The sequence below is a fragment of the Saccostrea cucullata genome, unplaced genomic scaffold, assembly GCF_032062105.1.
Source record: "Saccostrea cucullata isolate Sc308-1 unplaced genomic scaffold, CSIRO_AGI_Scuc_v1 ctg93, whole genome shotgun sequence".
In the NCBI taxonomy this organism is placed as follows: domain Eukaryota; kingdom Metazoa; phylum Mollusca; class Bivalvia; order Ostreida; family Ostreidae; genus Saccostrea; species Saccostrea cuccullata.
Genome location: NW_026935164.1, coordinates 396,873 through 411,604, shown reverse-complemented (window position 1 = coordinate 411,604; position 14,732 = coordinate 396,873). Strand labels below are relative to the sequence as shown.

The window sequence follows — 14,732 nt, the reverse complement described above, 5'->3', positions numbered from 1 at the left end:
TTGCACTGATGCATCAAGGGATAAAACTCCCAGACTTGCTTCAGATGCTGGATTTTAATTATGTTTCCATGATGAAGAACTAGTATAAAGTTTTTATATAGGTCTATTCCAAAAAATTAGATCAAAATTGCATAAATTTTGCATTTGTGGATGTTCACTTTTTGTTGGTTAATTGTGTGACTTTGCCTTACTTAAAGACAACATTTGTTGAGGTGAGCTCTGTATAATCTCTGATTACCTATGTTTTTATATGTGTATAGAGCTTGTAATGAATTTAAATTATTTTCATCTCAGTATTTTAGATCCCAATGCACCTATGTAGACTTTATTTGCAATTCCACATTCCTTAACATGTTCTTCCATTTTCATTTGTGTGTGTGTAGGTGGTTTATATGGGACGATCAGTGTCCTTGTGAGGACAGTGGGAGGGGGGGAGCCCTGGACCTCCCAGATTGTCCCGGAACCCAACCCCACCTCCAACGATACCATCACCCAGATCCTCGGGGCCAGGGATGGGGTAAATGCTGCTACTGCTGTCAGGGACTATGAGATATTGGACACTAGGGTCGAGTTCAAGGTATTGTGATACTCATGTAGAATAAGGAATCTACAGTAATAATGAATTTATGGATGATAGGATAAAGTTTAAAATGAGCATGTTATGAATGACAAAAATGTTCTTGGTACTAAGGTTGTTTTTTATTGAGCAGCAAGATGAGAGGGAGAAGTATGTCTCAGTTGAGATATTGTCAGACACGCTTCCTGAGCCAGATGAGACAGTCATTGTATATCTCGCTCAACCAACAGGTGATGCCAGGATAGCCAAAGGGGCACCAGACGGGGGCAAAAAAGTAGGTCCTACTTCAATTTCAAAGTAAGTAATAAAAAGAGCCTTCTTACTTTCATCTCACCTTTTTTTAGAACATGTGAATAGATTTCAACTCATATTGTACTATTTGCAGGGATTTTCTGTGATTACTATAAAACAAAATGACTTATCCAATGGCATCATAGGATTTGCACAGAGTTCAAAGGTCATCACAGTAAATGAGGACACTTCACCAGCATTTTCTCTGACACTGTTTAGAAGTGATGCAAAGTACGGAGACGTGGTGGTGAGTTTCACACCCCTATTTAATCCTCTGACATACATGTATTTCCTTATATTAAGAAAATTGTTCCGACTACAAGTTCAGCCAAAAATATTTATAAAGTGACATTGAGGATCATTTATAAATGTTAGAAACCATCCTTGTATTGAGTTTCTCACTGGGTATTATATTTGTGAATACCTATATAATTAACCTACAACTCCCCCACATTTCCGTCAAAGAATCACGAATCTATCCCTTACTGAGAATAAATAGCTTCTAAATGATTATTCATTATGGATGTTTTTGAAAATAAAATTCCAGACATCATGTTTATGAAAATCTAGGAATATGCAGCATTCGATCATTGTAATTTAGCCCTCTCTTTATTCACGTGTATTTTTAATTAACAAGACAAAGCAAGGCGCTAGTGGTAATTTCACACTGTATTTAAAGTCCCTTGGATTTTTCTATTGGAGGAAGCCTTTCATGTTTCACCATATGCAGTTTTTCTTCTGTCAAACAAGGAAGAAATCTCAAACTTCATCATTAAGATATAAAGTATTATTAAGTTTATGTGTTTTTAAAAAGAGATAAGTTTGGAAAATTACAATAAAAATTTTAGGAAGAATTTGCATTCCCTATCTGTTTCTCCTCTAAACTTTCATAAACTTAATTTTTCACCAAGTTTTCTTATAGATATCCTTTCTCTGCAGCTAATAGTGGTAAATCTCTCTTTCTGTATCACTTGTCAAGTAATTATAATATAACTTGTATTTCCTTTTCCTGTTACTAAATCTGACTCAAATTTTACCCATATAGAGTTCAGGGGCAGATGATATTAATATGCAATGACATTGAAGTAAATTTTTTCTACATTAAAGGTCAAACGTAAAAATCCCCACTGTAATACTTTGTTGTGAGTCAACTTTCTCCTTCCTTGTTCCAATCTGGCTCAAACTTCACCAATAGAGGAGTGCATTTAGATAAAGGGTGTACAATCACTGCATGAACCAGTTTTCTAGAAGAAAACATGGGCAACATTTTCTCCGCTCATGACCCTTTCTAGCTCATTCTGCCAGGACAGAATGCCCATGTGTTAAGGATGTGAAACACTTGCTGTTGTCATTGTAAATTTTTAACAATTTCATCTTTTTCTCCAACCCACCTGGGGCTTCATCAACCAAACTTGGCAAAAAATACCTTTAGTGAAGGGGATTCAAAATAATTCAAATAAGGGAATCAGGAAATTTTTCCCTTGGGGGGAGATAATTAAGAAAAAGTTAATTTTTAGGATCATTTAAGAATTCTTCTCAACTCCCACTGGCCAGAAAAATGCATGAAACATGAATATTCCTGACATAGAGCAAATTCAACTTTGTTCAGATCATGCCCCCTCTCCCTCTCTCTCTCTCCCTCTCTCTCATAGGTCAGGTCCCTATAGGTATTTACACTCTTACATGAGATTTTACATGCATGCATAGGAAAAAATCTTTAAAAATGAAAAATCTGTCCAAGAACAGAATAGAAAAGTGAACCACATTGAGCAATCAGTTTTACATAGGAAAACATAAAATAATCTATGATTTTTATAAGAACAGTAAACCAGGTAATAGTATTAATATGAAAGCATCCTCAGGTGGAGTAGATTTAATTTTATTCAACCATGACTGGTAGGGGGTAGGGTTGGGTCATAATATGTGGGGTAACTTTTACATAGGAAAATAAAGGGAAATAAATCTGCCCATGAAGAACGAAAAAAGGCCATAGAAATTCAGATGAGCATTAAGGCCCATGTCCTTCTTCTACCCTCGAATTCCGCATGCAATTAACAGAAGTTATACACATTGCCAACTTTCAATTCATTTTATAGTAAGCAGAGATTAATTGCATGCTATAGAGAGAGGCTTTACAGTATACTGTAAATGTATTATATTTGGTGTGTACGATTTGGGGTGATATGAGGTCTGATGATAACAGGTCTCCTGGAAGACCAAGCTGTCTGTGAGCAGTACTGAGGCCCAGGATGCTGTCCTAGGTAGCCAGTTACAGCTGACCGCAGGGACCACGATCTGTCCTGCCCTGGAAGACACCTGTCAGCTCAACATTACCCTGATCAATGATGAGGTAACGTTACACCTATTCAACATAGCCAATAGAAAATAAGATTAGTAAAGGGAAAGGATATTTTTATATTAACTATGGCTTGGCAAAATGATTGATATTTCTGTATATTGTTTGACAAAACAAGATGTGTTTGTGAAACACTATGCGCCTGGCATCAACAAAATTCGAAAAAGCTATTTTTAACATATAGGTAACAGTCAAGGTCACAAGGTCATTGACCTTGACGTCATTTGAAAGAACTTAATTAGTGGTGTATGCATACCAAATATGAAGTATCAATCTCTCATGGTATAAAAGTTATGGTGAAGGTTCAAAGAAAGCTATATTATACATATATTACATGGCTTCAAGTGCAGCATACCAGAATATTTGCCCCAAGGTGACAGGAAAGCCCTGGAGTGTTATCACCCGATGCCGAAGGCTCCAGGGCTTTCCTGTCACCAAGGGGCAAATATTCTGGTATTGCTGCCCGAGAATTAAGGCATGATATATATGGTATATAACATTTTTAAACATTGAGCCCAAATCGATCATGGAACATATTTATTGAACATTATGTACACTGTACGTTGAGTATAATTCCGAAATATCCCGTCCTGTTTCATGGCAGAATGTTTTCAGTATTCTGCAACTTGTGATGATAACCTTTGTTGTATTAAAGGAATTTTTCTCCTCAATTAAATCATCTAATTCCTCTGAATTCAAATAAACAAATCGCAGACGTTGTCCTGATTTAATTTTCGTGGAACTGTTTACGTTTACTTAGCATCTGCCTCTGTGAATTTCGAACCCGACGTATTTAATATGCAGAATGATTGCACGCGAGGGAACATAACTGTGTTCAGGAGGGCAATATAACTGTTTCCGGTAAAATATAACTATATCCGGCATGATTCAGCAGTTTTTCAGGGCATAGGGATAAAAATATTATATTTGTGATAAGGAAAACTTCTTCAAAAATAATATATTTAGCATATATGTCACAGTCATGGTACAAGGTAATTGACCTTTGTATCATTTGAAAGAGCTTTATTAGTGGAGTACGCATACCAAATTTAAAGTCTCTATCTTTCATGGTTCAAAAGTTATGGCAAAGGTACAAGTTTTCAGACAAAAAGCTATTTCTAGCATATAGGTCACACTCAAGGTCACAAGGTCATTGACCTTGGTGTATGCGTACCAAATATGAAGTCTCTATCTTTCATGATTCAAAAGTTATGGCAAAGGTTCAAGTTTGCAGACAAACAAACAGACAGACAGACAGGACAAAAACAATATACACCTTGGATCTATCAATCGTGGTGCATAGAAATATTGTATTGCAATACGTTTTTTTAATACCAATGGTTAAACCTAAACATTAACAATAAAACAGGTCAAATTTATCCATTTTACTACTAAAAAAATTAATTACTCATTTATTACATATTGCCATAGTACACCTCTTATTTTTACATTTTGATCGAACAAATATATGGGTTATAAAAAAAATGGATTTTGCCTTAATTTACTCTTAAATGGAGTTGAGGGAATGAGTATCATTTTGTGATTTTGGCTCAAGTGAGCTTTTCTGATCACATTTTGTCCGTTCAGTCCGTCTGTCTAGCTGTCCGTCTGTCTGTAAACTTTTCACATTTTCTACTTCTTCTCAAGAACCACTGGGCCAATTTTTACCAAACTTGGTACAAAGCATTTTTGGGTGAAGGGGAATTTAAATTATTAAAATGAAGGGCCATTAGTCCCCTCATAAGGGGAGATAATCAAGAAAAGACAAAAATAGCGTGGGGTCATTAAAAAAAACTTCTTCTCAAGAACCACTGGGCCAGAAAAGCTAAAACTTATGTGGATTCTAATTTGTTCAAATCATGACCCCTGGGGGTTGGGTGGGGCCACAAAGGGGAGTCAAAGTTTTACATAGAAATATATAGGAAACATCTTTAAAAATCTTCTTCTCAAGAACCACCTGGCCAGAAAAGTTGAAACTTATGTGGAAGCATCCTAGGGTAGTGCAGATTCTAAATTGTTCAAATCATGACTCATGTGGAAGCATCCTAGGGTAGTGGTGATTTCAAATTGTCTAAATTATGATCAGTGGGGTAGGGTGGGGTCACAATATGAATTACAAGGGGGAAATCTGTTAAAGAACAGAATGGTCAAAGCTTCTCAGGTGAGCGATGTGGCCCATGAGCCTCTTGTTGACTCATGCAATCTCTAGTTCCTTTGTGATTACTAGGTAATATACATTTCAAACATTTGTTTACAAGACATATTGGAAGCTCATTTTTGGCAGATATACGAGGGTTGTTCGTAAAGTTCGTGGATAAGCTAAAATTTAAATAAAAATGGTGTCATTGATATTTAATATTAACATATTTATATTTCTTTACTTAATGTGAATTACAAAATGTAAAATTATATTCGATTTCAAAAATATAATTACAATTATGGCTTCATTATTTGATTTGGGATGGTTACCCGGAGCACCGCAAAATTTAGATTAAAAAGTTATTTATCACTTTATAAATTTCATTTGTATTTTGTAAAATTCAACAGAAATGCCAATTGCTTTTACATTATAAGGTTTACAAAAGTTAAAACTTCAAACCTGCAAAATTTGAACGTTCAGAGTTGAGAAATGGCTGAGAAATCGAGGTTAGAATCTGTTAAGACAGGATCGGCATTGTTCGAAAAAGGGAAGTTTTCTGAAAAGGTGGAGCAGAGAGCAGCGATACAATTCTGTGTAGACATCAGATTAACACGAACAGAGATCCATAAATGCTGTAAACAGTCGGGAAAATATATTAAAGGAAACAAAAAAAGACCATCATTCCGAGACTGCAGTGCTGTAAAAAATGAATTTCATAACATGATTTTGTCGTTTTTCCTTAAATAAAGTCGTTTTACGTGGACAAAGGTTTGATGATTTGCAGGATCTGAGGCAGGAAGTGTTTATTTTACATACGAATTCTGAACAGTTTGTACACATATTTGATGACTGCTTAAAGCAACATAAGAAATGTATTGAGTTATATGGTGACTGTTTTGAGGAAAATTACATGTATTAAGCTTTTGACGTCGGGTAACGTCAAGGACTTTTGTTTTAGTGCTCCGGGTATGAGTGTGTGTCTTTTTTGTATCTGATAAAAATATAACTATTTGTGCTTTGTTTTTGTTTAAAATTTGCATATGTATAAAATGAAACATTAATTTAATGAAAATAATAGTTTCATATATTTTATCAATGTTTGTCAGTAATTATCAATGTTGTCCACGAACTTTACGGACAACCCTCGTATGTATATTTTATGAGCTGAGGTAATAGGGCCTTACCCAAGGTTAGCTGGGCAAATTCATTTTTACAGGGAGAAAAAGTAAAAAAGTATTTATTCTCTGGCTGTTTAATTATCATTAGAAATGACAAGTCCGGGGACATAGTGAGTTAAACACATTTTATTTTTCACTTTAGTTTACTGTAAAATACAAGTTCATGTAAAGTAAACAATAATGTACTTTCTGCTTGTTGAATCTTATAGAAACCAGAGGAAGCTGATGAGTTTATTGTGATGCTGACAGACGTGAGAAATGATGCTCGTCTTGATGAGCAGAATGTCGTAGCCAGGGTGTTAGTGGAAGAAAGCGACCATGTTAGAGGACTTATCCAGTTTAGCAAAGAGTCACGGTAAACAAAATGACTGCACCATCAGTTGTAATTCTATCTTGTGATAAAATATCTTTCTGAATTTTTTGATCAATTTCAATTGAATCATGATAGAGTTCTTCCTTAATATTGTGAACTAGATGTGATTGAGATAAACCTTAAAAGATATCAGAGGATTCAAGATATCGGGGGTAAAACAGAGGTAAAAGAATAAGTGATTGGAACTTCCAAATCACTTCCACATATCTAAGGTATCGAGATATCAGTGTTTGAGATACCAAAATCCAACTGTATCACTGCAGATATGATAATATTTATAGCCAGTATTGTTCAATTAAACCATATGCAGCTTATCTATCTAAACATCTTGATACTAGCTGTGCTCAATTTCTAAGACAAGCAAATTGGCCAATGAATGTCTGCCCCCCTCCCCCCTAATGATTATATAAATATATATAATTAATTGAATATTATTTGGGAAGAATTATCCACTTATTGAAATGGTGAAAATGATGGGTGGCAGCTGCAAAAGGTTTACACCATTGGTCTGGATATAAACTCAGATTGTAAATATATTATGTCAACTTCAGATGTCCTCTATGAGAAAAAAACAATCCAATCACTATTACACCAAGATAAACCTTTTATTTCATAAAGAATTGTGGTGATTGGCAAAAGTGAGAGAAATGTTCGCCTGAAAGTGGAGCGGTTAAAGGGGCGTGGTTACCGTGTACAGGTTGGTTATCAGACCCTGATGATGGACAGCCAGGAATCCCTGTATGGGATCAGGATTACTCCCGCCCTGGAGAACGAGGATTACCAGAGCAACACGGGGACCCTCGTGTTTGAAGAGAACAGACAGGTGACGTATCAAAACTAACATTACAATATTCTTCATTAAAGCTGATATTAAATCTGAATGTAGAATTCTATTGTAGTGTAAAGGATGACATTTTGTTGTTTTAGGAACTACAGTATATAGACATCAGTATGACCCCTGTCACGGCCTCCAGTAACCCACTTCCTAAACAGTTCTTTGTTCAGCTTAAAGCCCCAACAGCAGGAGCCAGGTTAGTATTCAGGGATCAAGTTTTCCTTCCTTCTCCATTAGGCCAATAAATGTCAAAATTTTTGGCAATAACTGTCTGTTTTGGTATGCATATGAAATGTTTTGTGACTCTTACTAGAATTGTTACTAACTTAATTAATGACTGAAAAATATGGCTAACCGCAAGATTTTTCTTCTAGATATTAAAGTAAGGTAATAAAATAATTATTGGAATTATTCCAGATCTATAATTGATCTGACTGAATTCACCTTAGAATGTTGTTGCCCACATGACTTAAAAGAAGGATAGTTTGGTCTCTGTTTGTTACATATATCTAAACATTAGCCTATCCTCTTAATGGTAGAAATAAAGGTAGCACCAATCAAATTTGAAATTTCCTTGTTTTCCACTGGTAGAAAATAAAGTTAGCACCAATCAAGCTTGAAATTCCCTTGTTTTCCTCTGTATTATTCAGGTGAATATATGGAAACGAATGTTTTTTATAACTAAATGAAACAAAAAATGTTTATTGTCCTCACATGTATTACAGGTACTTGTTGTTTATGTACAAAGAACATTGTATGATGCATTTGTGTTTTCCGAATTAGTGTTTTCTCTCATAATTTCTAACTTTCATGATGCACATGACATTTCGATATTATCATTGAAAGGATACGCAATTAAAATGCTCTTTTCATAGAAAACTAAATAAATATCGCAGGCGTGGGGCCTGAAGATTTTTTGAATATCAATAGAGAATCAGGGTCATGGTTTTTCATCGTCTGAATACATCGTCAGCACGTGTGAAATTCAAAAATTTTAAAACTAGTTATAGTCTGTTTTTTAATGTACGGGATAAAAACTTTTGAAAACTGTGCAGTAGTGATGTTATTTGAATGAGATAACATAGGCAACATTTATGTATTGCAGTCTTCATCCAGACACATCCTTTAACAGAGCAATCATCAGGATTGTGGAGGACTCGACAAAGTCAATATGGGCGACTGTAATGGACAGTGGATCTCTAAGCAATGACACCAACCTTCTTACGTAAGCCAGTAATGTACAGTGGAGCCTTATTAATCCAAACATCAATAATTCAGACACCTCACTCCAGGTCAAAATTTGTTTGAAACAAAATTAATTTACTAAACATTTATACTACCAGTGAAGTTATAAAGTTTCTCAGGTGAGTGTTGTGGCCCTTGGGTCTCTAGTTAGAGATTTAGAGGTTTTCCCTTTTAATGAAGTAAACCAAGACTATAGGAGACAGGAGTTTTAACTTTAATGGCCATTTATTTTTGAAGAACTGTTTTCACCTGCACTTTGCTTGTGTTGACATAACTGCTAAGTTTAGCATGATTTTTTACAGAACTCTGAGTAAATTGGATGAGATAGCTAAGACACCAGTGGACCAGACAGAGATAATTCTGGTGGAGAACACTCTGAGGAATATGATAGAGGAGGGGCTGAGAAGAAGGTGGGTCAACAACAAAATCAAGATTGGGGGGGGGGGGACAGTTCCATCAGGAAAAAATACTTTACAGTTCAGGAGTACACTGTATTTCCTGTCTAATAGTAAAAGACAAAAAGTATGAAATATATATGTTACCTTGTGACCTGAACATTCCTCTAAATGGTTCTGTATGCATATCCCTTTTCTGAGATAAAAAAAAAACTCCAAAATTTACACCTGACTTTCTTACTTCGATCATTTTTCATCAAGAAAATGACATTTTAAAATGTGTGGGTTTTTTCCATTGAGATTACCTTAAAATTATGTCCCTATATAGACACCTTATTTTACCTAAAGATATATTTTGAAAGAATTGTTGGAAGGACTAATTCTTCTCTAATTTTAGAAATCTGTAGGCATCTTTAATTTAAAACTAGATCTTGACCTTAATTGCTGAGAGAATTCAATCCTACATATAATAAAGAAAGAATCAAATAGCATTCACTGATTATTTGCACTTGAACAAGTCATTCATTAGACTGTATCATCACATCTAATAAAGTAATTAGCATTTAATTATTGTCAATCAAAAACACATCACAAGATACAATGTGAAAGTTAAGTCACAAATCAATACTTTACATGTGATTATATATTATGAAATCCCATGCATTTCACTAACGTCATTGCACCATCAAGGTTTGGGTCAAAAGTATGAGGACCTGATAATGCCATGATAAGGAAGCAATAGTGATGATATGATGGCGCAATGACGGTGACGCGATGATACGATGTCAATAGAATGATGCTCACTGTCGCATGGTCGTTCCATCGTCATCACCTTGTCGCATCATCACATCATATGTGTTATTGCACCATCCCATCATCACTGGATTTTCTAAATTATAGAAGCTTACACCTGATTCTTATTGCTTAAAATTAAAGATTACATCTTTTAGATTCTTGGGTCTTGAGCATGCATACTATAAAGTGTATTAAAAGACTTTGACTTAATTAAACAATCACTAAAGACATGATTTTCAGATATTTGATTTGAAACTAACTTGCTGATTACAGGGAAATTCTCTGTTTGCTTGTACTTCAAAGCTGTCAATCCTCTGAATAAATCAAAATATCTTCTTAAACAAAAAAGACAAAACACATCAACCTGCAAACCCATACTCTATACATCATTACATGTACAGTCTGTATGTTTAGCACAATTGGATTTTTCAAAGCCATTTGTGATCTAACCATCTCTATAGTCCATACCATTATCCTCTTAGATTGGAGCTGTAAGGTAGCAATTAAACATGATTAGCAGGACTGTAGAGGAAATGTGTTCAGGTTAACATTGAAATCTTACAATCTTTACAGGTTTGTCATTGGTTGGTTTATTGTCATGTACAGAACCAATATCCTGGTATTTCCTCAATCAATAGAGATAAGGTTTCAGGAAAATATATGTGTGTGGTCGGAAATATGGAAAAGAAATATGACTTTTGAAAGAAATTCAATTGAAGAAATTTTGTTTTTGCCTTATTTTTTAAAGCTCACCTGAGCTTAAAGCTAAAGTGAGTTTTTTGGACCACTGATTTTGTCCAGTGTCCATGCATCCACATTTTTTTTTACTTACTGTACGTGTACTAAAAAAAGCAGGCTTCATATTTTAGCAGCTTTTGCATGGACAAGAATGTGCTAATTAATGAATACTGCTAAGAAATCATTTACTAAGAAAAAAAAGGCATGAACATGTGTAGCGCTAATTAATGATTACGCCCAAAACTCTATACTCCTTGATTCCGCTAAATTTTGAATACGCCAGTTCATACAAACGTACAGTATTCTCCAGAACCACGAAACTAATTTCAGACAAAACAAGCTTCCTTGAAGAAATTTAAAAACTCCAAATGCTATATGATAGAGTCTGATCATTAGCCAACATGTTCCTTGCCCATGTACTTATACCAAGCAATAACCCCAAGTTATTATCTAAGCAATTAAGGAAAACTGAGTTTCTCTTTTACCCAACTAACGGTAACTCCTGGTCAAGCACTATGCCAATTTTCATTGAATATTCTAACTTCTCAAACAAGCTTATTATAGCCCCCATTCTTGTCTCTTCATGTAGTCAAAAACAGCCTTCTATAAACTGAACATGCAGAATATTTACATCATTTCAGGAATTATAACTTCAAGAAAAAAGATATTTTGACAACACAACACACACAATTATTATGTTCCCCAAACGGAGTTTGGGAACATATTGTTTTTACTCTGTTTCTTATTATTAAGTCTTCCGTTCACAACGGAAGACTTATAGTGATTGTATTGTTTCTTTTTATTATTATTATTATTATTATTCCTCCCAAATTTTGTGAGCGCGATTACTCAGAGATGGTTGGATAGATTTTCACAATTTTTCACTTGATAGTAGGCTGATATATGAAGTTTATATAAAATTCCGTTTTTTAAAAAATTTACTTCCGGTCCGAAGTTATGGCCGATTTTCTAAATTTAAAATGAATTTTTGTCCAGAATTTTTCTCAAGAACGGTTTAGGGTAAAGATGTGGAATTTACAGGATTATTAGGTCATGACATTCTCTTTGTTTTAAAGTAGTTTTTGTGTGTTTCTGATACTTCCTGTCCGGACCGGAAGTGAATTTGTGTTTCGGTCAATTTTCGACTTTTTTGTTTTTAACATTTCTTTCAAGATATTTCTGGGAATAATAGAGAAAGATCCACAATAGCCAAATATATAATTTGTTTTAAAATCAGATCACGCGTTTTGTAGATTTCAGCTACTTTCGTTTCGTTATAAAATCAAAGTACTGAAAGTACTAAAGGGGCATTTATTACTTTAATTACACGAAGGTTACGTTTACATGTTTTTCTGCATACAAAAATCAAAACATATAGACTCATTTATATTAAGATTAAGATAACATAATTGCAATGAAAATCAAAGTACCTAAAGTACTGAGAGGACTGTTTTAGATACCAACCTTTTTCTCACTAAAATGTACATGTACATATATGTAGTATAAACAGGCATGTTTTTCCTACACATAAACATCAATTCATACAATAAGTTACATATATTTAGTATAAACAGGCATGTTTTTCCTACACATAAACATCAATTCATACAATAAGTTACCTATTTTTTGTCAATCAATAAAAATCATAGTACCGCAAGTACTGAAAGGATATTAACTATTTTATTTTACTTTGACTTATATATACATGTAAATCTTTCTTTGAATGCAAAAATTCTATTCATATAAACACGTATTTTAATTTGTCATGTGTATACATCAAGGACGGTGAATACTTTCATTTTTGTAGTGAAAATCAAAGTACGGTAAGTTCTGAGACGTTGTCTTCTATATATTCCGCATTTATTTTTTTTTTAATCTAAAGAAAGTTTAAATATGCGTCTTAACAAAAAAAAAATGCATGCAGAGGGACAACAGATACATTCATTTTTGCAGTAAAAATCAAAGGACTGCGAGTACCGAAATGACATACTTAGTTTCTTACAATTTTAAATTTATTACATAATGTACACATTTCTCTACATATAAAAATCAATGCAAACGGTATCGTACAGGAACGGAAGACTTTTTTGTTGCCATGGCAACAAGAGTCTAGTTATTATTCTTTTTTCTTCTTATTTCTTCTCCGGTACTTTTTTGTCCGGGAGTGTTCTCAGAAACTGTTCACCCAACTAAGTTAAAACCTTTTTAGGGTTAATAGGTGTGTTGTGTAGGTTTGCTGAACGAAGGTCATTTTGCGAGCATACACATGCACGTGCGGGCGCGTGAAGTGAGTGAAATGACAGATATATTTAATATAGCCATAACTTTTACATTTTTTGATGAAATGCTTTGAAACTCATTGCATGAAGATATATTAATAGTGTTAATATAATGACACTGTCAAATTAGCACGAACTCACGCGCTTGCGCGTGCGCTTTGCTCTGATTGGCTGCAACTAAAATCTCAATATCTCTTTTGTTTTTTAGCTCACCTGAGCCGAAGGCTCAAGTGAGCTTTTCTGATCACATTTTGTCCGTCGTCCGTCCGTCCGTCCGTCTGTCCGTCTGTCCGTCTGTCTGTCTGTCCGTCTGTAAACTTTTCACATTTTCGACTTCTTCTCAAGAACCACTGGGCCAATTTTGACCAAACTTGGTACAAAGCATCCTTGGGTGAAGGGGAATTTAAATTGTTAAAATGAAGGGACATATCCCCTCGCAAGGGGAGATAATCAAGAAAAGACAAAAATAGGGTGGGGTCATTAAAAAATCTTCTTCTCAAGAACCACTGGGCCAGTAAAGCTGAAACTTATGTGGAAGCATCCTGGTATAATGTAGATTCTAAATTGTTCAAATCATGACCCCCGGGGGAAGGGCGGGGCCACAATGGGGAATCAAAGTTTTATATAGAAATATATAGGAAAAATCTTTGAAAATCTTCTTCTCAAGAACCACTGGGCCAGAAAAGCTGAAACTTATGTGGAAGCATCCTGGTATAGTGTAGATTCTAAATTGTTCAAATAATGATCCCCGGGGGAAGGGCGGGGCCACAATGGGGAATCAAAGTTTAATATAGAAATATATAGGAAAAATCTTTGAAAATCTTCTTCTCAAGAACCACTGGGCCAGAAAAGCTGAAACTTATGTGGAAGCATCCTGGTATAATGTAGATTCTAAATTGTTCACATCATGACCCCCGGGGGAAGGGCGGGGCCACAATGGGGAATCAAAGTTTTATATAGAAATATATAGGAAAAATCTTTGAAAATCTTCTTCTCAAGAACCACTGGGCCAGAAAAGCTGAAACTTATGTGGAAGCATCCTGGTATAATGTAGATTCTAAATTGTTCACATCATGACCCCCGGGGGAAGGGCGGGGCCACAATGGGGAATCAAAGTTTTACATAGAAATATATAGGAAAAATCTTTGAAAATCTTCTTCTCAAGAACCACTGGGCCAGAAAAGCTGAAACTTATGTGGAAGCATCCTGGTATAATGTAGATTCTAAATTGTTCACATCATGACCCCCGGGGGAAGGGCGGGGCCACAATGGGGAATCAAAGTTTTACATAGAAATATATAGGAAAAATCTTTGAAAATCTTCTTCTCAAGAACCACTGGGCCAGAAAAGCTGAAACTTAGGTGGAAGCATCCTGGTATAATGTAGATTCTAAATTGTTCACATCATGACCCCCGGGGGAAGGGCGGGGCCACAATGGGGAATCAAAGTTTAATATAGAAATATATAGGAAAAATCTTTGAAAATCTTCTTCTCAAGAACCACTGGGCCAGAAAAGCTGAAACTTATGTG

At 34.9% G+C, this 14,732-nt stretch overlaps 1 protein-coding gene across 1 annotated transcript in view; it reads left to right on the top strand.

Annotated features, from left to right (window-relative positions):
- Positions 1–14,732, top strand: part of LOC134242054 (adhesion G-protein coupled receptor V1-like) — a 138,204-nt gene that overhangs the window by 93,954 nt on the left and 29,518 nt on the right. The window contains exons 83-91 of the mRNA XM_062724074.1: positions 384–577; positions 711–851; positions 963–1,115; positions 3,072–3,218; positions 6,752–6,897; positions 7,534–7,738; positions 7,843–7,946; positions 8,856–8,975; positions 9,298–9,405. Coding sequence (XP_062580058.1) covers positions 384–577; positions 711–851; positions 963–1,115; positions 3,072–3,218; positions 6,752–6,897; positions 7,534–7,738; positions 7,843–7,946; positions 8,856–8,975; positions 9,298–9,405 — 1,318 coding nt within the window. The remainder of the gene's footprint in view (positions 1–383; positions 578–710; positions 852–962; positions 1,116–3,071; positions 3,219–6,751; positions 6,898–7,533; positions 7,739–7,842; positions 7,947–8,855; positions 8,976–9,297; positions 9,406–14,732) is intronic.